The 24,186-nt window shown below is 42.6% G+C and overlaps 1 protein-coding gene across 3 annotated transcripts in view; it reads right to left on the bottom strand.

Annotated features, from left to right (window-relative positions):
- Positions 1-6,183: 6,183 nt before the first annotated feature.
- Positions 6,184-24,186, bottom strand: part of ets1 (ETS proto-oncogene 1, transcription factor) — a 105,070-nt gene continuing 87,067 nt past the window's right edge. For all 3 annotated transcript variants that reach the window (XM_043676925.2, XM_043676927.2, XM_043676926.2), the window contains 2 exons: positions 13,401-13,519; positions 6,184-9,885 (listed from right to left, as the gene is read on the bottom strand). In XM_043676925.2, coding sequence (XP_043532860.1) covers positions 9,670-9,885; positions 13,401-13,519 — 335 coding nt within the window. In that variant the 3' untranslated portion in view covers positions 6,184-9,669. The remainder of the gene's footprint in view (positions 9,886-13,400; positions 13,520-24,186) is intronic.

Here is a 24,186-nt window from a genome sequence, read left to right as displayed (position 1 = left end):
TAATGTGTTGCTGGAAAAGCGCAGCAGGTCAGGCAGCACCCAAGGAGCATGAGCCCTTCTTCAGGAATGAGGAAAGTGTGTCCAGCAGGCTAAGATAAAAGGTACGGAGGAGGGACTTGGGGGAAGGGCGTTGGAAATGCGATAGGTGGAAGGAGGTCAAGGTGAGGGTGATAGGTCGGAGTGAGGGTGGGGGTGGAGAGGTCAGGAAGAAGATTGCAGGTTAGGAAGGTGGTGCTGAGTTCGAGGGGAGGTGGGGGAAGGGGAAATGAGAAACTGGAGAAATCTGAATTCATCCCTTGTGGTTGGAGGGTTCCTCGGTGGAAGATGAGGCGCTCTTCCTCCAGCCGTCGTGTTGCTATGATCTGGCGATGGAGGAGTCCAAGGACCTGCATGTCCTTGGTGGAGTGGGAGGGGGAAGTTGAAGTGTTGAGCCACGGGTTGGTTGGGTTGGTTGGTGTGGGTGTCCAAGAGGTGTTCTCTGAAACGTTCCGCATGTAGGCGGCCTGTCTCCCCAATATAGAGGAGGCCACATCGGGTGCAGCGGATGCAGTAAATGACGTGTGAGGAGGTGCAGGTGAATTTGTGGCGGATATGGAAGGATCCCTTGGGGCCTTGGAGGGAAGTAAGGGGGAAGGTGTGGGCGCAAGTTTTGCATTTCTTGCGGTTGCAGGGGAAGGTGCCGGGAGTGGAGGTTGGGTTGGTGGGGTGTGTGGGCCTGACGAGGGAGTCACGGAGGGAGTGGTCTTTTCGGAATGCTGATAGGGGAGGGGAGGGAAATATATCCCTGGTGGTGGGGTCCGTTTGGAGGTGGCGGAAATGACGACGGATGATACAATGTATATGGAGGTTGGTGGGGTGGTAGGTGAGGACCAGTGGGGTTCTGTCTTGGTGGCGATTGGAGGGGCAGGGCTCAAGGGCGGAGGAGCGGGAAGTGGAAGAGATGCGGTGGAGGGCATCGCCGATCATGTCTGGGGGGAAATTGCGGTCTTTGAAGAAGGAGGCTATCTGGGTTGTACAGTATTGGAACTGGTCCTCCTGGGAGCAGATGCAGTGGAGACGAATGAATTGGGAATATGGGATTGCGTTTTTACAGGGGTCAGGGTGGGAGGAGGTGTAGTCTAGGTAACTGTGGGAGTTGGTCGGTTTATAGTGAATGTCCATGTTGATTCGGTCGCCCGAGATAGAAATGGAAAGGTCTAGGAAGGGGAGGGAGGAGACTGAGACGGTCCAGGTAAATTTGGAGGTCGGGGTGGTCCTGCCCAAAATCCACAAACCTGACTGCCCCGGCCGACCCATTGTCTCAGCCTGCTCCTGCCCCACCAAACTCATCTCTGCATACCTCGACATGATCCTGTCCCCCTTAGTCCAAGAACTCCCCACCTACGTTCGGGACACCACACACGCCCTCCACCTCCTCCATGATTTTCGCTTCCCCGGTCCCCATCGCCTTATCTTCACCATGGACATCCAGTCCCTGTACACCTCCATCCCCCATCACGAAAGACTCAAAGCCCTCCGCTTCTTCCTTTCCCGCCGTACCAACCAGTACCCTTCCACTGACACCCTATTTCGACTGACTGAACTGGTTATCATCCTGAACAACTTCTCTTTCCAATCCTCCCACTTCCTCCAAACCAAAGGAGTAGCCATGGGCACCCGCATGGGCCTCAGCTATGCCTGCTTCTTCGTAGGATATGTGGAACAATCCATCTTCCGCAGCTACACTGGCACCACCCCCCACCTTTTCCTCCGCTACATCGATGACTGTATTGGCGCTGCCTCGTGCTCCCACGAGGAGGTTGAACAGTTCATCCACTTTACCAACACCTTCCACCCCGACCTCAAATTTACCTGGACCGTCTCAGACTCCTCCCTCCCCTTCCTAGACCTTTCCATTTCTATCTCGGGCGACCAAATCAACACGGACATTTACTATAAACCGACCGACTCTCACAGCTACCTAGATTACACCTCCTCTTTCCCTGCCCCCTGTAAAAACGCCATTCCATATTCCCAATTCCTTCGTCTCCACCGCATCTGCTCCCAGGAGGACCAGTTCCAATACTGTACAACCCAGATAGCCTCCTTCTTCAAAGACCGCAATTTCCCTCCAGACGTGATCGATGAGGATTTTGCCTCATCCATGGCATCATGACCTGTCAGTTGGGAAGATTGCAATTATTTATTCAACAGTAGCAGGATCATTTGAACCTTCACTCTGTGACTGTGCCTGCTACTTAGCAGATTAGCCCAGTGCCAGGTGAAAGTCCCATACTCAGAGTTACAAGCCAGAGGTGCTAATTGAACAAAGAAACTCTCAGTGTTCTTAGTAGAAAAGCTGAAACCTTAAGACCATACCACCATAAGACATAGGAGCATAAATTAAGCTATTCAGACATCGAGTTTGCTCAGCCATTCAATCATGGCTGATAAGTTTCTCAACCCCGTTCTCATACTTTCTCCCCGTAACCCTTTATCCCCTTGATGCTCAAGAACCGATCTATCTCAGTCTTAAATATACTCAGTGACCTGGCCTCCACAGCTTTCTGTGGCAGCAAATTCCATAGATTCCCCACTCTCTGGCTGAAGACGTTTCTCCTTTTCTCCATTCTAAAAACTTCTCTTTACTCTAAGGCTGTGCCCTCGTGTCCTAGTCTCTCCTACCAACATCCATTCTATGCAGGCCATTCAGTATTCTGTACGTTTCAATTAGATACCGCCATCTTTCTAAACTTCATCAAGTATAGACCCAGAATCCATAAACATTCCTCATATGTTAAGTGGTTCATTCCTGGGACCATTCTCATAAATCTCCTCTGAACATGCTCCAGGGACAGTACATTCTTCCCTGAAATATGGGGCCCAAAACTGTACACAATACTTCAAATGTGGCCTGACCAAAGCCTTATAGCGCTTCAGAAGTACATCTAGACTTTTATATTCAAGTCATCTCAAAATAAATGCCATCATTGCATTTGCCTTCTGAACTATTGACTCAACCTGCAAGTTGAGAAAATCCTGGACTATTCCTGAAGAAGGGCTTATGCCCGAAACGTCGATTCTCCTGTTCCCTGGATGCTGCGCTTTTCCAGCAACACATTTCCAGCCAAAATCCTGGACTAGTTTGTATTTCAGACTTCTGAATTTTCTCCCCATTTAGAAAATAATCCATTCCTACCAAACTGCATGACCTCACACTTGCCCACATTGTACTTCATCCGCTACTTTGTCCATTCTCTAAACCTTTCCAAATTCTTCTGTTATCTCCCCGCCTCCTCAATGCTACCTGTCCTTCTACCCGTGGAGATCAACCTGGAAAAGCGTGAAGTGATTCACTTTGAAAGGTTGAATTTCAATGCAGATTACAGGGTTAAAGGCAGGATTCTTGCCAGTGTAGAGGGGTCTACATCCACAGTTCTCTTACAGTTTTCACCCAAATTGATAAGGTTGTTATGAAAGCATATGGTGTGTTGGCTTTTATTAGTGGTGGGCGGGGATGGGGGGGGGGGGGGGGGGGCGGTTTAGGGGGGTTGAGTTTAAGAGCTGCAGTTCTATAGAGCCTGATTAGACCACACTGGCAGTATTGTGCTCAGTTCTGGTCACCTCATTATAGGAAAGAAATGGAAGCTTTAGAGAAGGTGCAGAGGAGATTAACCAGGATGCTGCCTGGACTGGATGTCTAATGAAGAAAGGTTGAGGGAGCTAGGCTTTTCTCATTACAGCGAAGAAGGATGAGAGGTGACATGATAGAGGTGTACAAGATATTGAGCGGTATAGACAGAGTGGATAGCCAGAGACTTTTCCCCAGGTTGCAAATGGCTATCACAATGGGACATAATTTTAAAGTGACTGGAGAAAGACTTTGGGGAGATATCAGAGATAGATTCTTTACACAGAGTGGTGGATGTGTGAATGTACTGCCAGCAGTGGTAGTAGAGTTAGATACATTAGTGACATTGAAGGGATTCTTGGATAGGCACATGGATGAGAGCAAAAAGTAGGGTATGTCAGTTACTCTGATCTTAGAGTAGGATGAAAGGTCGGCACAACATCGAGGGCTAAAGGTCATCTGCAAACTTAGCGAGAATCCCTTCAGTTCCTTCATTTAGATCATTAATGTATAAAGTCAAAAGTTGTGGTTCCAACACTGAGTCTTGCAGAACACCACATGTCACTGGCTGCCACTCTGAGAAGGTCCCTTTTATTCCTACTCACTGCCTTCTGCCAGAGAGCCAAGTTTCTATCTATGCTAGCACCTTACCTCTAACACCATGGGCCCTTATTTTACTCAGTAGCCTCAAGTATGGTACCTTGTCAAAGGCTTTCTTGAAGTCCAGGTAGATAAAATCCATTGGTTTTCCTTGGTCTAACCTGCTCGTTACTTCCTCAAAGAATTCTAGCAGAGTTGTCAGGCATGACCTCCCCTTGATGAAACCATGTTGATTCTGCCCTATTTTATCATATACTTCCAAGTATTCAAAAATCTCATCCTTCACATTAGATTCCAGGATCCTACCCATGACTGAGGTTCAGCTAATTGGTCTGTAATTTTCAGTCTTCTGCTTTATTCCCTTTTTAAACAGATGCATTACGTTAGTGATTTTCTAGTCCTGTGGAACCCTCCCTGATTCTCATGATTCCTGAAAGATTACCACTAACGCCTCCACTATTTCTTCAGCTATCTCCCTTAGAACTCTGGGGCATAGTCCACCTGGTCCAGCTGGGTTATCTACCTTCGGCCATTCAGTTTTTCTCGCACCTTCTCCTTGGTAATGGCCACCATACTGAGCTCTGCCCTCTCACTCTCTTGAATTTTTGGGAACTTATTCATGTCTTCCACTGTGAAGACTGATGCAAAGCAGTTATTCACTTCCTTAACCATTGACTTGTTCCCCACTAGTATCTCTCCAGTGTCATTTTATAGCACCCCAATGTCTACTTTTGCCTCTCTTTTGCCCTTTATATATGTAAAGAAACTCTTACAGTCTTTCTTAGCTTACCCTCACATTTAATCTTCTCCCTCTTTTTTGCCCTCTGTTAGTCTTTGCAAATTTCCCAATCCTATGGTTTCCCACTTTTCTTCACTAGTTTATATGCTTTCTCTTTTGCTTTTATGCTTTCCCTGAGTTCCCAAGTCAGCCATGGTTGCCTCATCCTCCCTGTACCGTGCTCTTTTTCCTCAGAATGAATCTCTGCTGTGTCTCCTGAGTTACTCCCAGAAACTCCTGTCATTGCTGTTCCACTGTCTTTCCTATAGGCTCCTCTTCCAGTCAATTTTACCCAGCTTTTCCCTCATGCTTCTGTAGTTGCCTTTTATTCAGTTGAAATACTTTACCTCTGATTCTCTCTAATTGCAGAGTAAATTTGATCATATTATGATCACTGCTTCCTCAGGGTCCTTTCACTTAAGCTCCCTTATCTAGCCTGCCTCATTGTACAACATAAAATCCAGTATTGCCTATTCCCTGGTGGGCTCCACCATAAGCTGCACCAAAAAGCCATCTCAGATATTCCACAAATTCCTTTTCTCGCAAACCATTACCAACCTGATTTTCCCAATCCACCTGCATATTGAAATTCTCCGTGATCACTGTAGGTTTGCCTTTCCTACACACTGTTTCTATCTCCTGGTGTATCTTATGCCCCAGCTCCTGACTACTGTTTAGAGGCTAATATATGTCCCCAAATAAGTTCTATTTACCTTTGTGGTTCAACCCACACAAATACTACACCATCTTGCCCTACTTCATTTCTTACTATTGATTTAACTTCACTTCTCACTAATGAGGCAACCCCACCCGCTCTACCCACCTGCCTATCTTTTCAACGGGATGTATATCCTTGAGTATTCAGCTCCTAAGGGACAACCTCAAGGGACAACACTTGCTTACAGGTAGGTAATTCTTTGGGAAAAGGATTTCTAATTTTATTAAGAACTCTTTGAACTCTTGTGTGTAGGTTATGCAAAAACTGTCTCAACTCAGTTCATCTGCAAGGTTATAGAAAAGTTGTGAGGAAAGCCATCGGAAACCACCTCATGCATTCTTATTCTGAACCATAAAACACTTGTTCACTGCAGTTGAATATGAGCCATGAGGCATGGAGAAATGAGCAGAGGACGAGACCCTGGCCAGCTCTACGCTTTGTACACAATAAAAAAAGAAGCAAATAGACCATACCAAATTCAAAAGAATAAGAATTTCTTTTATTGAAATAATTCTTGATAATCTTCATAAAAACAGAGTCTTTAGTTCCATCTCAAATGGATATGGAGGCAATAAGAGTCTCACATTCAGTCCACAGAGGACAGAGCTTGAATTGGAGCTACAGGAGGTAGATTCTAACAACTTTGATGTCAAAATCGTTGAACAACATTGGCATGGGGTATTACACTGGAGTCAAAATAATCCAAATTTCACAGCTCATTTCTTTTTATGAAGCATTTCTACAATGTGTAACAGCACAGAAAGTTATATAAAATATATCCAGCAACATGATGTGCCAGCATCAGCAACTAAACTTACAGGAATCTTCACTCTGCTCCAATGAGATCGCTACATCTCTAAGCTACCTCAGTTTACAAAGCACCAGCTTTCTTTTTGCTTTTTTGTCCTTTTAAAAAATATAAATTATTCTTAAAAAAGCTAAAAAATAAGTCTTGAACAAATACATAAAATATCTTTTTTTATATCCACTATTTTAGACTTTAAACCTACAGTAAGAAACTATCCTGTTCAGGCAATTATTTTGGATTAAATCTAAAGATCACAGAGGCAACGGAACATATGATGGGTCAATAAATGGTCTCGGCAACCCTGAAGCAATGATCTGTGCTTCTGGATTCACATATACAATATAAAATACATGTAGACATTTCAAGGTTTCCTGTAATTCATTCTCCACATACTTGCAACATATAACCACATGTCACGTCTTTGCTCACATCACCAGTGAGAGACAGATATGTTTAGAAGCAGATTGTTCCTTAATCAACTGAATGATGAACTGCACATGAAGTAACTTGTCAATCTAGGCCAACACTTTTGGTTTCAGCTCATATTCACTGTTACTGAATTCCCAAGGGGTTTCAATCAGTAATTCAGACATCATCTTTGAAATGGCGATGGAAAGTCGACAAGTTGCGATCTGTTTTGCCCTAGTGCAGTCACACTCATTATACATCTGTGAGGCCAATTGTAGCTTGCCCTCTTTCACCTTTCATCCTCAGGAGATTGACTATACCATGTGCCTCTGGGCATTATTCATAATCGATCTATGTAGTGCTGACTAAGCTGGGAGTCAGTACTGTTGCCATTCCTATTCTTGATCTCAAGGAAAACAAAAGTAAGCAGTCATTAGGAAGCCTGTCCATTTCAGCTTCCAAACAGCAAGTAAAAGCAGCATTCCTAAATGGAATGACTGGCCCTGCAGCTTTCCTCTCCTCCTGAAAATTAACTGGCCTTTCATTTAGTAATTGTCTTTCATGGAAACATCGAAAGTTAGGGTTCTCTGTGTGAGAGAAATCATAGATGCAGATCAATGTCCTAGTCGATATTCAGCATTCAGCCAATGCTGATAAAGCAGATTATCAAATCCTTGTCACATTGCTATTTGTGTGACTTTTGCTCTGTGCAAATTGGCTACCAGTGCTTTCTACATTAAAGCAATGGCTACCCTTCATAGTACTCCACTGACACTAAATTGTTTTTGGATACGTTGAGGTCATGAAAGGGGCTATATAAATGCAAGTCTTACTTTTATTTAGATACTAATACTACATTTCCCAACATTTCTGACAGTGACTTTTACTTAATAAATTGTTCTGGAATGGTGCTTTTGAGAAACATTTGGTAACAAACCGCAGCTATATATAACTCTTCAGCATTTGAATTTGAAATTCCCACATGGTCTTGCCATTCTGCCAAAATTCCTTTGCTCAATTACTCCAGTTTCATCATTTTTGATAGAGACACATGTGTTCATTGAAAAGATAATGCTCTTGCTGGATATTCAACCATGAATCAACTAGCTGATATCTCCCAGTACAGCTCAGTTCTACACAGACACATGCTCAGCACAGCCAGACTGAGCTACATGCATCTGAGACAGTGTCCCTGTAATATTTCATGGATGGCTGACTATGATAGTTGGCAGAAATATCCCTCTAGTAATGCAGCCAGGAAAAGAGAGCAGAAACACAAAGTGAAGTTACACAGTGCAGTCCAGACAATATACATGCACCCTGGTCAAAATTTTTAGAATAAAATTATACTATAGTCTTTGGCTCATTGAAGATAGGAAAGAATAATAATCTTCAATTTATATCCAGTGACATACTTAAAGCCTTTCTAATTCAGTAGTCACACAAAGGCACCAGTAAGCCTAGCCTTCCCTTGCTTAGCTTTAATAATGGAATTGCTCCTTAACTTCAAGCAACCTTCCAATCACTCATCACAGGATCGTTTAAAATTTGAAATGGCCATTAATTCAAGGATACACATTTCCTTTGAACTCTTCTTACCTGCAGATTAGGCAAAAACTGTCTCAACTCAATTCACCTGTGAGGTTACAGAGTTGTGAGGCCTCAGATTAGACCTATGTATACCTCTACCCTTCATCTTATGGGTGTTTGATCAAACTGGAGATCTAATCAAGAAACATATCCATCCCATTGGACCTCTTTGGAATACCACTAGGGTCAGTGTTCAATCTACATATTCATTTAGCTTTCTAAAACACATTCCCAGAAGTGGTCTTGTTGTACACAACACATTGCAATACACATTCTCTCTCTCTCTCTATTGATATATTTGTATAGTTGTGTTAGACAGTATGGGTAACTACCATAGTGCTTCAAAGCATCTCATCTTCTGTCACTTTGAAGTTCACTGTTCTATATTTAAAACAAATAATACAATGAACCACACTGATTGTCAGACTGGACAAAGAACAATGTATAAGTTCCAACAGGCTTGGTGTAATGTGAATATTTTTGGTCTATTTTTCAACCTATCAAAGCCCCCTTTCAGGTTCTTCATGTGTCATCTTTGATGTGGTCTACCTACCTTCAACACTTCACCAAATCAGAGCTGGTACGGTTTCTACACAAGACTGCAAATACTGAGACCATATTAGATATGAGCTTAAAACAAAAAAAATACTGGCAAATAAGTAACATGCTGACTATCTAATACATTAAGATTATTTTCACAGGTTGGCGCAACATCGAGGGCCAAAGGGCCTGTACTGTGCGGTAATGTTCTTCGTTCTATTAACTTCTATTAACTCACCAATGTGGCCAAAGCTGTCAATAGACAAGATGCCTGAGACAGTCATGCAGCTGCCCATTGATGGTAATGGTTTTCCTTTCGGGCAGAGTTCCCATATCCTACAATGCATAATGTCATCACAATCCTTACACAGTCTGTCTGTTGTACTAGTAAGGCAGGAAAAATGAGAGGTTACAAAACCAAAAGACACAAATAAAAATGTTTTTTTTTAACAAGAAACTGGTTTGGTTTGCCCTGTAGAACTGTGCATTGTTTTGAAATGTCCATCTACAATGCAATGATTTTTTTTGGCTTTCTCTATGAAGCTTAAGCAAACAAACCATACACAAGTCCCACAAGTGAGCACAGCTTGGAATCCAGTCCCACAAGCAGGTACTCCTTATTCGTCAGCATCAGGTTTAACGTCAAGCATGGCATGTAGTTCTTCTGGTGTGTAGCCCAGCAGGCTCTGAAGGTCACAAACAAACCGGTACACATAACGCTTGCCTGCTGTTTTGTGAATGATGTTCTTGTCATAATAATAACGCAGACCTCGGCTCAGCTTCTCGTAGTTCATCTTTGGTTTATTTTTCCGCTTTCCCCATCGTCTGGCCACCTGAAAAAGAATGCAGTGTTTGAGGATTGCACAGAAAGAGGCCATTCAGTCCAACTGGTCTCCAGTGGTGTTTATACTCCAGGTGGGCTCCTCCCACTCCATTACCAATCAATACAACACTTCTGTTCTTGCGCCTCTTATGTATTTAGCTTCCTTCACCGTAAATGCATTGATATAACTGTCAAAATGTTTCAGTAAGTAATGAATTAAACATTCTAACAGCTCTCTAGGTAAAAGAAAGCTTCCTGATTTCATTTGTGTACTTATTAGTGCTTTATCTTCTATTTATGTCCTATAGTTTTCATTTTTCTGCAAGTGGAAACATATTACCTTTTCATAATATTAAAGTCATCTTAAAGTTGATGTTAAACACTTCTATTGGGTCACTATTTGAGCAGGCCTCAATCTATTCAGGCATCTTCTGCAGGTTAAAACTTCTCAGTTCCAGTGGCAGAATTATAATATTGTGTTTGTTGCATCTTTTCCTGCATCCCAATATAATGAAAGATTTGAGTGAAACAGAAGCTAGGTAGGCTGGGATTTCGTTCAAGGTAAAAACAATGACTGCAGATGCTGGAAACCAGATTCTGGATCAATGGTGCTGGAAGAGCACAGCAGTTCAGGCAGCATCCGAGGAGCTTCAGTAAAATCGACATTTCGGGCAAAAGCCCTTCATCAGGAATAAAGCTTCATCAGGAATAAAGGGATTTCGTTCACTCAAGTGTACGACATTGAGGGGTGACTTAATAGATGTTTACAAAATCGTAAGGGGCAATAGGTAAGGTGAATGGCAAAGGTCTTTTCCCTAGGGTAGGGGAGTCCAAAACTGGACTGTATAGGTTTAAGAGGCAAAAGATTTAAAAGGGACCTGAGGGGCAACCTTTTCACACAGAGGGTGGTGCATGTATGGAACAAGCTGTCAGAGGAAATAGTACAGGTAGATACAATTACAACATGTAACAAACATTTTGATGGGTATATGGATAGGAAAGGTTAAGAGGGATATGGGCTAAATGCAGGCAAATGGGACTAATTCAGTTTAGGAAACTTGGTTGTGTGGATGGGTTGGGTCGAAGGGCGTGTTTCCATGCTGTACATCTCTATGATTCTATCACTGGTGGAGATGGTGTGATAAGGAATGTGCCAGTGAACTATTTTGTCTCACACTTTTGCTTTACTCATGACAGTCCTGGACATGTCCCTTTTTCCGCAGAGGAAAGGTCCCTGAGTGAAGGTATATGTCATACACTGGGCCAATTTTAAATTGGTTGTCAAAGCACTTCATAGCATGATGTTGTCAACAGGGTCTGAGCCTGTTGTTCACTGTATAAACTTCAAACCAAAATACTTCACATCAAAGCTCTCCTGCTGATTCACGGCTGTCCCAATCAGACAAGTGGTGGTGCAGTGGACAGTTAAGAATGTTACCTCAGAGTACAATGGGATCTTGATCAGATGGGTCAATGGGCTGAAGAGTGGCAGATGGAGTTTAGTTTAGATAAATGATAGGTTTGCCTTTTTACAAGGCAAATCAGGGCAAGATGTAAATATTTGATGGTAAGATCCTGGGGAATGTTGCTGAACAAAGAGACCTTGGGTTCAGGTTTATAGCTCCTTGAAAGTGGAGCCCTGGGTAGACAGAATAGTGAAGAAGATTTTTGGTAGGCTTGTCTTTAATGGTCAGTGCATTGAGTACAGGAGTTGGGAGGTCATGTTGCAGTTGTGATGCCACGTTTGGTGCAATTCTGGTCTCCCTGCTACAGGAAAGGTGTTGTGAAACTTGAAAGGGTTCAAAAAGGATTTGTAAGGATGTTCCCAGGCTTGCAGGGTTTGAGCTAAAGTGAGAGGCTGAATAGGCTAGGGGTATTTTCACTGGAGTATCAGACACTAAACCTTATAGAGGTTTATAAATTCATTCAGAGCATGGATAGAGTGAATAGAGTTGAGAAATCGAAACCTGAAGGGTTTAAAGTGAGAGGGGAAACTTTTAAAAGGAACCTAAAGGGCAAATGGTGGTGTGTGTATGGAATGAAGGAAGTGATGGAGACTGGTACAGTTAAACATTTAAAAAGAATCTGGATGGGTTTATGAATTGGAAAGGATATGAGGGATCTAGTCTCAATGCTGGCATATGCGACTAGATTAATTTAGGATATCTGGTGGGCATGGATGAGTTGGACCAAAGAGTCTGTTTCCGTGCTGTAGAGCTCTACAGCTCTAAGTGCTTGCTGTGTGCCATGCAAATTCACAAATGGGACTAAGCCCATTGCTTACAGGCTTGGAGAGTGCACAGAAAAGTTCTCTTGAAGGGTAAAATACCACAACCAAATGAGTAACAGCTGAAGTAGCCATTACATGCTACTATGTATAGTAGCAACACAAGTGATTCTTTCTACTCGGAGAAAAAGAAGACTGCAGATGCTGGAGATGAGAATCGAAGAGTGTGGTGTGAAAAGCACAGCCAGTCAGGCAGCATCTGAGGAGCAGGAGAGCCGACATTTTGATCATAAGCTCAGGAAGATTCCTGTTGAAGAGCTTATGCTTGAAACATCGCCTCTCCTGCTCCTCGGATGCTGCCTGACCGGCTGTGCTTTTCCAGCACCACACTCTTCGAATCTGATTCTTTCTACAAACAGGATACTGCCATCAAGTCAAATAGGGTCTTCTTGTCTAATACACAAATGAATAATTAGGTCCATGAACTCCATGAAGCTGTTGAGGCTACCTTGGTGAATGCTTTTCAGGCAAAGATAGATAGGTTTTTGAAGAATAAAGGAATTAAGGATTATGGTGAGCCAGCGGATAAGTGGAGCTGAGTTTACAAAAAGATCATATTGAATGGCGGCGCAGGCTTAAGGGGCCAGATGGCCTACTCCTGCTCCTGGTTCTCATGTTGTTATGTTCTTATCTCTTTTATCCAGTAAAACTCAGATTTTTAACTGCCAAATCATATTTATACAATTTTCAAGTCTGAGAGATCCTTACAGTTCAAGGACAACAGAGGTCTCCTGTGGATGTAAAGTTCCAAATATAAGGTGTCGAAACAACTCTAATCAATAACTTCAAGTGCTCACATCTCAATTTGCAACCATTACAGATCCATAAGCTGGGGACATTTAGTGACAGCAACACCAGTACTACAAGCATAATGGCTGCAAAACAGAACAAAGATTAACTGATTCAACCATGGTTTTATACCAATGAAACATGCCAAGCCAAATTTAAATTTAATTCTAACCAGAACTGACAAAAAGTAAATCATTAAAGTCTTGGGCTGAAATATTATTTTATTTCAAAAATTACATACAAACTGCTCAAGAGCCGGAGAAGGTGAATGCAGAGAATAGAGAGAAAGATTGATTCTTAAAGAGTTCAAAATGACTGGCCTCTGTCCTTTTGAGTTCAATGATATGAACCTGCACTCTGTGTAGGAATTTGAACATGCTGTGAAACCCATGAAACTATAAAATGATAGCAATTGGCCAAGTTTCATGACAATGCCAGTATGCCCTTACCTCATCAGGATCCGCCAATTTGAACTCCCAGCCATCACCTGTCCAACTTATAAATGACTGACAAGATTTGTCAGTCAGGAGCTCCAGCAGAAACTGCCACAACTGAATGGGCCCACTCCCTGTCATGGAGAGAGAGTGAGTAGAATGTTAATATATAGATCCCAAAATGATCACAAACTTTAAGCTCAAATCCTGTGCTGCTGACAGGAATATATCTGCACACAAATCCTTACAAACGAACTGGATGTAAAACATCAGCATTTCAATAATCCCACTACTGTGTTGTTAGTAAAATTAAATTGCTTAGATACTATTCACTTGCCGCATTCCTGCATAAAGGAGGATATTTAAACATCACCACTGTCTGGCAAGAGCTGGGTGATGAGCAAAAGGAGGAATGTTATAACAGAAGTGTACAGGGCAAAATGATGAGAGGGAAAAGCTGGTTAGGAGGCGCAAGAAATGTAGGAGGGGAAAGAGAGGTAAAAGGGGGCATGTGAAATGGGACAAATGAGAATGATGAAAACAGAAAGTGCTAGTGAAACTGGCAGCATCTGTGCAGAGACAAACAGAGATGACTTTCTGAATCTGATATGACTCCTTTTCAGAGGGAGTTAGAAAAATAGGGGGGGTTTATGCTATAGGGGATGAAATGGACAACCAGAACAGATAGTAAGGCTGCCCAGAGGTAAAGGCTGAGTATGTGTCAATGATATTAGAGAAGAAATATGGAGGAAGAGAAGAAATATAAAGCAAGAGTAGGTATTCATGGTAGGTGTAACCAACAGATAATGGATCAGCCTTGCTGACAGCAAAGCCATGCAAGCAAGATACTGAGAAGTTGGGAAAAGGGGATGAAACAAAATTAAGAACAGAATTCACAATTTGAAGTTATTAACACATTGTTGAGTCCTGAAGACTATGAAGTGACTAAGTGGAAAATGAGATGCAGTTGTGCCAGCTTCTGTGACTTTCATTGGAACACTGGATAAGTTTAGGCCAGAAATGTTGGCATGACAGCAGGGTAGTTTATTGAAGTGGCAAGCAGCTGGAAGGTTTGCGCTGTTTTTGCAGTCACATCATAAAGTGGTTACATTTGGTCTCACAATGGTAGATTAGACCCTATTGTGAGCAGTGAATACAAGAAAACATTAGGGAGGAGGGCATAGAGCAGACAAAAGGGGGAAGGGTTTGAGGGATCCTGGGCAATCTCACTGGAAGATGAGATTGACAGACAGTACATGCTCCAACTAAAGGATTAAAGATCTATCAACATCACATAAAAACATGTTTAAAAAGTATGAATTCTTGCAATAGATCTAGAGAAACCTATTTAGAGCTTCAGGAATTCCATATTTTTTTGGGCTTGAGAGTCAGAGTGGTGGCTGAGTTGTGTGGGAGGGGTTTGAGGAGTGGGGGGATTTTAAGAAGAAATTGAGTGTAAGTTGTAGAGTTATAAGTCAGCAATTCAAACTTTCAAATTGACATTGGCTTTAAAAGAACATTTATGCAGAATAAACAGTTATTTTCTTATACAGTAATAGAGATACAGACTCACACAGCATGGAAACAGACCCTTCAGTCCAAACAGTTCATACCGACCATGTTCCCAAACTAGCCCCAGCTGCCTGCTCCTGGCCCATATCCCTTCAAACTTTTCCTATTCATGAACATATCAAAATGTCTTTTTAAATATTGTAACTGTACCTGCAGCCACCACTTTCCCTGGCAGTTCATTCCATACAAAAATCATTCTTGGTTTAAAAACATTGCTCCTCATGTTCTTTTCAAATCTTTCTGCTCTCACCTTAAATATATGCCCCCTGGTTTGAATTCCCCTACCCAGGGAAAAGACCCTTGGCATTCACCTTACAGGAATGTGGTGAATGTTTTCTTTTAACCTGACTTGGTCAGCTTGGTAAATTAGGGACTTTAGATAGTTTGACTAAATCGTTCTATAAAATTTTTATAATTTTTTTTATAAAACTTTATTATAAAACCTTAAGTTATCTCGAGAATGTGACTTAAAAGAAGTTCTGGGATTTACAAATTAATGAACCAAAACCTGAAACCTGTTCTAAAAGATGAGAGACTTAACAGCAATCTAGGTTTGTTTAATATTTAATTTCAGTTGCATGACACTGTAATCTTTTGCTATAAATTCTGTGGTTTATGATCCTGCTCTACAGCTACCTGGTGAAGGAGCAGCGCTCCGCAAGCTAGTGCTTCCAAATTAACCTGTTGGACTATAACCTGTTTTTTTTTAGATTAGATTAGATTACTTACAGTGTGGAAACAGGCCCTTCGGCCCTACATGTCCACACCGCCCAGCCGAAGCGCAACCCACCCATACCCCTACCTTTACCCCTTACCTAACACTACGGGCAATTTAGCATGGCCAATTCACCTGACCTGCACATCTTTGGACTATGGGAGGAAACCGGAGCACCCGGAGGAAACCCACACAGACACGGGGAGAACGTGCAAACTCCACACAGTCAGTCGCCTGAGGCGGGAATTGAACCCGGGTCTCAGGCGCTGTGAGGCAGCAGTGCTAACCACTGTGCCACCGTGTTGTGTGATTTTTAACTTTGTCCACCCCCAGTCCAACAACAGCCCGTCCACATCATGACTAAATCTTTGCACATTTGTGATGATTCTGAGAACACTGGCGTTCGCCTGGTGAGGTTGATACCATGTAGAGATCAGCAAAATTATCTGAGCTGAAAGCAGCTGTGACGGCAGCACAATAGGTGACGATTATAATCACACATCCCTTAGCAAGCAAACTTTAAATCCAAGGCACCAGGCAGTCTGATCAGTTCAAGAGGAACAATGACCCCAGAGGGGGACTTCCCATTCGGTTAAGCAACTTTAGGGCACCACCAACAATCTGGAACCTGCAATTGCTCATTGACACCTCACAAACATTTCCAGCATCAACCCATATTAAAATAAACCAAAAAAAACTGCAGATGCTGCACTTCTTAAACAAAACTGAAATTGCTGGAGAAACTCAGCAGTAGTTCTGATGAAGTTCATCGGACTCAAAACATTAACTCTGCTTTCTCTCCACTGATACTAATTTCTCCAGCAATTTCAGTTTTTGTATCAAATTATACTACCCTTGAGAAAAGGGGGAAGTTTACAAAATCTGAACTTTCAAAATACAACCTAGTTCCTTTTAGTAATTATGAGGCAGCTTGATCGGATTAGATTCCCAACAGTGTGGAAACAGGCCCTTCGGCCCAACAAGTCCACACCGACCCTCCGAACAGCAACCCACCCAGACCCATTCCCCCTGACTAATGCACCTAACACTGCTGGCAATTTAGCATGACTAATCCACCCTAACCTGCGCATCTTTGGATTATGGGAGGAAACTGGAGCACACCCACACAGACACAGGAAGAATGTGCAAACTCTGCACAGACAGTTACCCGAGGCGGGAATTGAACCCAGGTCCCTGGTGCTGTGAAGCAGCAGTGCTAACCACTGAGCCACTGTGCTGCCACTTTATAAAGGGTGCTTTTTGTTCAGGAGTTGGGTGCAGTTTGAAATAATTAGAAAACAGTTACTTTGTAGTCCTGTCGAAACCAAAGTCATGATCTGTGACTTAACGGCATTGGTCTCACCACCCCACCTATGTCACATTTCTCCAGCAGTGCTCACTAACTGACAAATAGACAGCCCAATCACGGGTCAGATCTAATAAACTATAACTGTGCATCTGGCATGGCACAATAAATAAGGTTTCCATTTATACAGCTCCTCTTTATGATCTCAGGACACTGTAAACTTGCCAAAGTGTTTTGTGGTGAAAAATGCCTTTGGAAGTGTAGTCAGTGTTATAATGTATGAGCAGGCAACCAGTAACACAATGAAAGTTTCCCTAGATGGCAATGAGATAAGGAAGGATAAATATTAGCCAAGACAGCAATTCCCCTGCCCCTCATCAAAATAGTGTCATAAGACTTTCTACCTTAGAAAAGACAAGTGGAACTTGAATCTGGATTAGTGGTGCTGGAAGAGCACAGCAGTTCAGGCAGCATCCAAGGAGCAGCAAAATCGACGTTTCGGGCAAAAGCCCTTCAACAGGAATAAAGGCAGAGAGCCTGAAGCGTGGAGAGATAAGCTAGAGGAGGGTGGGGGTGGGGAGAAAGTAGCATAGAGTACAATGGGTGAATGGGGGAGGGGATGAAGGTGATAGGTCAGGGAGGAGAGGGGGAGTGGGTAGGTGGAAAAGGAGATAGGCAGGTAGGACAAGTCCGGACAAGTCATGGGGACAGTGCTGAGCTGGAAGTTTGGAACTAGGGTGAGGTGGGGGAAGGGGAAATGAGGAAACTGTTGAAGTCCACATTGATGCCCTGGGGTTGAAGTGTTCAGAGGCGGAAGATGAGGTGTTCTTCCTCCAGGCGTTGGGTGGTGAGGGAGCGGTAGTAAAGGAGGCCCAGGACCTCCATATCCTCGGCAGAGTGGGAGGGGGAGTTGAAATGTTGGGCCACGGGGCAGTGTGGTTGATTGGTGCGGGTGTCCCGGCGATGTTCCCTAAAGCGCTCTGCTAGGAGGTGCCCAGTCTCCCCAATGTGGAGGAGACCGCATCGAGAGCAACGGATACAATAAATGATATTAGTGGATGTGCAAGTAAAACTTTGATGGATGTGGAAGGGTCCTTTGCGGCCTTGGATAGAGGTGAGGGAGGAGGTGTGGGCGCAGGTTTTACAGTTCCTGCGGTGGCAGGGGAAAGTGCCAGGATGGGAGGGTGGGTTGTAGGTGGGCGTGGACCTGACCAGGTAGTCATGGAGGGAACGGTCTTTGCGGAAGGTGGAAAGGGGTGGGGAGGGAAATATATCCCTGGTGGTGGGGTCTTTTTGGAGGTTGCGGAAATGTCGGCAGATGATTTGGTTTATGCAAAGGTTGGTAGGGTAGAAGGTGAGCACCAGGGGCGTTCTATCCTTGTTACGGTTGGAGGGGTAGGGTCTGAGGGTAGAGGTGCGGGATGTGGACGAGATGCTCCCCCATCCACCCATTATACTCTATGCTACTTTCTCCCCACCCCCACCCTCCTCTAGCTTATCTCTCCACGCTTCAGGCTCACTGCCTTTATTCCTGATGAAAGGCTTTTGCCCGAAACGTCGATTTCGCTGCTCCTTGGATGCTGCCTGAACTGCTGTGCTCTTCCAGCACCACTAATCCAGATTCTGGTTTCCAGCATCTGCAGTCATTGTTTTTACCAAGTGGAACTTGAATTCATCCAATTCCAAAAATGACTTTTCTGACAGTGAAGCACTTCCTCAGTACTACAATGGAGTGTTATTGACATTACATACTTAGTCTACAGAGAAGGAGATGAACCCACAGCTCTCACTCAGGGCTAAGAGTGCTGTCACTGAAACAAGGTTGATACATTAGCAATGAATTTAAACTCATTCACTCACTCACTCATCTCTGACAGTTACCTAACGACAGGAAAGACTCACAGGAGGTGCACAGGCTTCATACTGCATTAACCCTGCTCTTTCTTGCACGCAACCTAAAAATAGAGCTTACAGTAGGGATCACATGCTAAACATTTCCCACAATGAGTGCAGTGTCTGCTGAGCAAAATCTTCCCTTGCTCAAAATAAAAAGTTCATGCAGAAAAATTTAAGCAGAGCTCACAGATGTATGATGGCATCAGTTCATTAGAATGTGAAAACTGAGCATTAGTGTGTCTCTACTCCCAACTGGGAACAAGGCAAAGCATTGATGGGACTGTAAAATGTATGACAGATAATCACACACAGATACTCTGTCAGTATTTCCATCTAAGATGAGGTGACAGTACTGGACCCTTTAGGTCTTTCTATTTTTCTGCTCATTTCATTAAGAAACCCTTTTATGGCAGTGATGATCCAACTCTTTAAGAATGCGAGCAAGCAGCGGGAGTAGCTTTAAGCAAGAGCTGCCAAAATTCTCAGTCAAGAAACCATCATTGAGATCCTTAGATCACAGGTTATAATGTCCAGCAACATACTCCTCAACCCCAGTCATTCATACTCTGGTCTGAAGGATGCTACTTCCTTATGACGCCATATTTTACTATACCACCAGCTACTGGAGTTATTTTCAGTAGCTCAAAAGGAATTGCACAGTTATAGAGTCATAGAGATGTACAGCATGGAAACAGACCCTTCGGTCCAACCCGTCCATGCCAACCAGATTCCAAACCCAATCTAGTCCCAACTGCCAGCACCCGGCTCATATCCCTCCAAACCCTTCCTATTCATATACCCATCCAAATGCCTCTTAAATGTTGCAATTGTACCAGCCTCCACCACATCTTCTGGTAGCTCATTCCATACCCATACTGCCCTCTGCGTGAAAAAGTTGCCCCTGAGGTCTCTTTTATATCATTCCCCTCTCACCCTAAACCTATGCCCTCTAGTTCTGGACTCCCCGACCCCAGGGAAAAGATTTTGTCTATTTATCCTATCCATGCCCCTCATAATTTTGTAAACCTCTATAAGGTCACCCCTCAGCCTCCGACACTCCAGGGAAAACAGCCCCAGCCTGTTCAGCCTCTCCCTGTAGCTCAGTTGCAATATATGAAGGAATGGCTCCAGATGGATTGAGCTAAACTGTTTCCAGTGATTGAGGAGATGCAGAATGTGAGCTATAAAATGTGCAGTTAGATGTGAGACATTTCAATCAGAGAATGGGAATAACTTCATTTACAGACTGTACAATGCACTATCAGAGTTGGTGATTGAACAGAGATTGTGATCCATTTAAGTTTAGATTAGAAAGATGACTGAAGGAAAGGGAAGTTAAAAAGAAATGGGATAAGGTCGGCACTTATCATGACAAGACTGCTCATGTGGAAGATGAATTCCAACATTGCAAGGTGAGCTGCAATGCCCTACTCCTGTGTAAATAATACTGTATTAACTTGCTAATTGGATGCACAATCAGGGTGGGATGATGCTCTTTCTAACATTTTTCCAATTTGGCTCTTTCAGTGATGAAAAGTCCCAGCTTCCACAAGAGACAATCAGCAGCTTCCAAAGTTTGGAAACTGTTGCAGGAATTCAAGGGCTATCTTTTTAAGACCATTCTGATCCAGTGGGCAAACATAAACAAATACATACTGACACATGTAGACCCTCAGACATAGTCTCACACACATCTCCAATACACAGGCACATGGAAAGAGACATTAGACATGCAAATTGACCAACAACGACCACCAGTTATTACAAGGATTAAGTAGGGGTGACTTTTCTTTCTCTCACCAGCTGATGTGAGTATGGATTTTATTAAACAACTGATTGTAACAACCCAATCAGGCAAAATGTACATTTTGCTAGACAGCTTATAGTCCCATTGTGTTTTATTATGGTATTCTTAAATGATACAATCGGAAGACATGGTTGGTTGGTCATCTGTTTGTACTGCTTCTGTTGATATGTTTTTCAGATGGGGACATTATGAATGCTTGGCTGAGCTCCAAGAAGGTTTCATGCATTTATCTCATGGCAGGTTACCTTGAGTTAGCTGCAGAGGGGAGTGTGAGCTTTGTTTGATTACTATTCTCATTACAATATAATAATTTGTTTTTGAAGATCTTTTTCAATGCCTGTGTGTTATTTACATTAGATTAAGAGGTGATGAGACAATAAAAGCTTGGTTGATTTGTCTTACAAGGTTGAGTATTGGATATTGAAAGCCCTGTTTTCTTCAGGTGCCAGTTTCATGGGCAATTCAAAGTCTCACCATTAATTCATTCATTCTACACAGGGTGGCTACTCAGAGAGTGGATATGAAGAATGCGTGGGGGCAGAGGGACATATAGGTATAAGGGGCATAGGTGACAGTGGGCATGAAAGGGGAATGGTAAATTTGAGAGAAGGGAGTGAGGGGTGAAGAGTTAGAGTCATAAGAGTCATAGAGGTGTATAGAATGGAAACAGACCCTTCAGTCCAACTTGTCCATGCCAACCAGATATCCCAACACAATCTAGTCCCACCTGCCAGCACCTGGCCCACATCCCTCCAAACCCTTCCTATTCATATACCCATCCAGATGCCTTTAAATGGTGCAATTGTACTAGCCTCCACCACTTCCTCTGGCAGCTCATTCCATATACGTACCACCCTTTAAGTGAAAACATTGCCCCTTAGGTTTCTTTTATATCTTTCCCCTCTCACCCTAAACCTATGCCCTCTAGTTCTGGACACCCGACCCCAGGGAAGAGACTTTGCATATTTATCCTATCCATGCCCCTCATGATTTTATAAACCACAATAATGTCACCAATCAGCCTCTGATGGTCCAGGGAAAATAGCCCCAGCCTATTCAACCTCTCCGTATAGTTAAATCCTCCAACCCTGGCAACATACTTGTAAATCTTTTCTGAACCCTTTCAAGTTTCACAACACCTTTCCGATAGGAAGGAGACCAGAATTGTTGGCAATATTCCAGCATTGGTCTAACTAATGTCCTGTACAGCCACAACATGACCTCCCAACTCCTGTACTCAATACTCTGACAAATAAAGGAAAGCATACCAAACACTTTCTTCACTATCCTATCTACCTGTGACTTCACTTTCAACTTGAGGACTTGAGGACCTAACATTTATAATTACATCTCTGTTGGTGTGCCAGTAATTTAAAGTGAGCCTTTTAGTCTCCTGGATATGTTATCTGTCACCTCTCTTGCTAATTGGACCCCAATTTCTGAGGCAACACTGATTCCATCCCACTCTTACTGCCCCAGAAGAAAATATGGTGGAAGCGGGCCCCCCTTAATGGAGATAATTGTGTGGAGAAGGGAAAATTCCCAACACACCTCTGTTTCTTTGAAGAAAATCCAATCTTGAAAGTAGAAAGGTTGCTTAAGCAAGGAAACAAGAGAAACAGTCCACTGTTTGTTATTTTCTTTACTTTCATACTTTCTGGGCGCCTCTTGAGGACAATACATTTTGATATGCTGTCTGCCTGTGAAAGCACACCTTAAATGATTCTCCAGTATTCTTGAGGAATGCAAGGACACAGGTTATGTCAACGGAAGCATTTTGTTCTGTTTAGCTGATAGTTGGCAACTTACTCGAAACAGGTGCTCTGACTAAGTCACACTTATTGCTGTATGGTTGCACATAAGGGTTGAAATATGTTACTTTGGCAAGCTGGGGTGGTGCAGCCACATCCCAATTGGGTTTAAAGTAAAGTTTAATAGGTCTGTTCACATAAGCAACAGAAAGAAATATCATTATATTGGTGCAAAAAGAGAAATTACAGAGAGTAGTAAATGAAGCATTGATCTATGAACTAACTGAATGTTCCATTCAGGGATGATAGGTAACAATGGAAACAAGCGCAAGAGTTAGGGTGCAGAAAGTGATATGTCAACAATTGCTGATTTCTTTGCCCATTTCTCCTAATGCAAGAAATCCAAGAAAATAGAGATAATTCATTCTTGAAGAAATCTGACTCTTTTGAAATAAATTAGAACACAATTTCAGAAACTGAAAATCTGAGTTGTTAGATTATCACCACCCTTTTGAAGTATCTACAGCAGACTTGCTTTGGAAAACAATGCACTTCAAAAGACTTTTATAAGTGGTGAGTGGATCTGTCTTAATTGTTGATGCTATGAAAGCTTTTGTAAAAACAAACTAACAAGATCCAATTTCGGTTGTAATCCAATCCTCTCAAGTTTGGCGACTATTGAAATTCTGTTCAACCATTCATACAGATTGCTAAGCATTTTAATAATATCATTGCTCCAAGAAGCTATTACAGTCCTGCAGATAATGGAGAATATATACAGCAAACTTTCTTTCAACCAGCGCTCTTGATAAATCAGTAAAAATTATATACCTCAAATTCCACAAAGTTTATTACATTATCTCAATCTCTCCAATATCCGAATAGTCAGCTGAGGGTGCAAGTTAAAAGTTTTATTTAAGGCAAAGATGCATTATTACTTAAGTGACTTATGCTGTAAATAAAGTATAACAGTAATGTGAATACCCATGTGTTACATTTCTATTACTGAGTGCGCGTTTTCACATTGATTATGTGGACCTATTGATCAGCTGGAATCAACTTGATTCGATCAACTGGTACATCCTTGGTCCCATAGGGGCTGCTTAATAAAAAGTTTGCTGTATTGTGATATTATTTATTGTGGTGTTTTTAAAATTATTTGCATTGTACTTCATCATAATTATTGTAAATTATTTTGTCAACTAAAACTTGTAATAAAGTCTGTCATTAATCGTACTCAAAATTTCAGGCTTATCCCAAAATACCACAGCACAGAGGAAGAGCAAAATTCATTTGCAGAACAGTGTTCGATTTAATATCTGTGGTATGTTGTCAAAAGTGGCATGAAGCTAAGATTTAGGCATAAGAATAGTCTCAAATAAAGAAGCCAAAATACATAGAAAGTTCAAAAAAGAGTCCAAAAAGTGAAAGCATCATTCTTTGGTTGAATTGTTCTTTGGTTAAACTATGGGCCTGTTGCAAAATCAGGAAGTGTTTAAAGTTTATGTAGGAGGAGGAAACTAAAAGGTAGCAAAAAACAAGACTTCCAATCGATTGGAGGTATGACCCTACATTCAGGAAAGATATAAAGGGTAGGTCACCCTGGGCCAATCTATTAGTGGCTGCCCCAGATTAGCACATGCTGTACTGAACGTGTTGTCTCCTACAAACTAATGCACTGGGTCCATCCCCAGACTGAAGTAACAGTCCATCCTGTTCTGTGTAGCAGCATGTATTTGTGGAGAAGGTAGCTG

Source organism: Chiloscyllium plagiosum, unplaced genomic scaffold (genome assembly GCF_037043375.1).
Source record: "Chiloscyllium plagiosum isolate Xiang-an unplaced genomic scaffold, Cpla_swu_hap1 HiC_scaffold_29, whole genome shotgun sequence".
NCBI lineage: Eukaryota > Metazoa > Chordata > Chondrichthyes > Orectolobiformes > Hemiscylliidae > Chiloscyllium > Chiloscyllium plagiosum.
The sequence above is the reverse complement of the archived record's forward strand: the minus strand, read 5'-3'. Positions and strand labels throughout refer to the sequence as shown.